Raw genomic sequence first — 1,404 nt, 5'->3', positions numbered from 1 at the left:
AGAATACCCTGTAAGTAAGTGCCAAAAAAACCCAAAAAGGTCCTATGTGGAAAGAACATTTGTGATAGCAAATGAATGCTGTGTTGGAGATACAGGATGTGAATCAGTTCATTATGTGGCAAGGGTGTAAAACTGAGGCTTGATTAGATGAAGAAAACGGTCTACAAAATATAGATGCTGCTGCCATAACTCAGTCCAGGGACACACTTTCTTAGGCATCCCTGTGAGGGTCCGGGCCCAAGAATCCAAATTGCTGTTGAGGATCGTGATTGGGGTTTCTCCAGTCCTCGCTTGGTGGTGGCTGCCCCTTCAATGGGTCATAGCGGAGCTCACACAGTCCCAGTGCCCACTGTGAACCCAGCCACTACTCCTCCCTCCTCGGCTCTTCCCTGGTGTGTGTGTGTGTGTGTGTGTGTGTGTGTGTGTGTAGGTGTGGCTGGGGGGCACAAACACCTTCTCGCCCGAGATGTCAGTAGTGGACCTGTTGGAGCCTTGGCTGGGCTCGGATGTCTGTCACTTACCGTCAAAGGGAAACTGTGCGCTCGGGGATCCAGGATGGCGGGCTCGCCCTTGCACCCGCAGATGACAGGGTCCGTCTCTGCCAATCACTGCCCGATCTTCCGACTGCTGTGCCCGCGCTCTTCTTAACCTGGGCGCGCTCAGACTGCGGGGTCTGGGATTGGCAGCCCCCAGTCGGGCGCTAGCCAAGGCGCGGGTGGGCCGCGGGATGGAGCTCGAGCACGCGCAGGCGGCGGGCGGGGCGCGCTCCCGCGCGGAGTCCCCGAGGGGCGGGGGAGGAGTGCGCGCCGCCCGCCCGCGCGCTCGCGCGCCCAACGGACCAGGCTGGGGCGGTGAACTAACTGTTGCAGCCCGCGCGGGAGCTGGGAGGCGACCGGAGCCTCCAGTCCCTAGAGGTGCCCGCGGGAACAGGAGGAGGCGGAGGCGGCCTCCGCCCTCCGGGAGCGAAGCCCCTTCGGTCCCTTTCTTCAGCAGCATGCCGCGGACGCCGCCGCTCCGCAGCCCGCGCGGCGGTGGGGATCCCGGGCGGCGGTGGCGGGCGCAGCCCTGACGCGCGCTCGGAACCTTGAACGCGGGGACGCGGTGTGAGGGGCGGGGGGAAAGTCGCCTGAGGTCTGAAACGGGGCTCCCGGAGCCCCGCGGCCGCCCCGAGGCCTCTCTGCCCGGACCCGGGGCCATGAAGAAGGACGAACGAGACGGGAGAGCCATGCGGTGCCCGCCGCCGGACGGGGCCGCCTCGCCCCCCGAGAGCCTGCGGAACGGCTACGTGAAAGGCTGCGTGAGCCCGCTGCGCCAGGACCCTCCGCGCGGCTTCTTTTTCCACCTCTGCCGCTTCTGCAACGTGGAGCCGCCGCCGCTGCCGCCGACCTCCCGCCCGCCGCCGCC

The 1,404-nt window shown here is 65.5% G+C and overlaps 1 protein-coding gene across 1 annotated transcript in view; it reads left to right on the top strand.

The window, feature by feature from the left end:
• Nucleotides 1-859: 859 nt before the first annotated feature.
• Nucleotides 860-1,404, top strand: part of Pde3b (phosphodiesterase 3B, cGMP-inhibited) — a 138,258-nt gene continuing 137,713 nt past the window's right edge. The window contains exon 1 of the mRNA XM_013034122.1: nucleotides 860-1,391. Coding sequence (XP_012889576.1) covers nucleotides 1,196-1,391 — 196 coding nt within the window. The 5' untranslated portion in view covers nucleotides 860-1,195. The remainder of the gene's footprint in view (nucleotides 1,392-1,404) is intronic.

Source organism: Dipodomys ordii, unplaced genomic scaffold, assembly GCF_000151885.1.
Source record: "Dipodomys ordii isolate 6190 unplaced genomic scaffold, Dord_2.0 Scaffold183, whole genome shotgun sequence".
Lineage (NCBI taxonomy): Eukaryota > Metazoa > Chordata > Mammalia > Rodentia > Heteromyidae > Dipodomys > Dipodomys ordii.
Note: the sequence above shows the minus strand (reverse complement) of the source record. Positions and strands in the feature narration are given on the sequence as shown.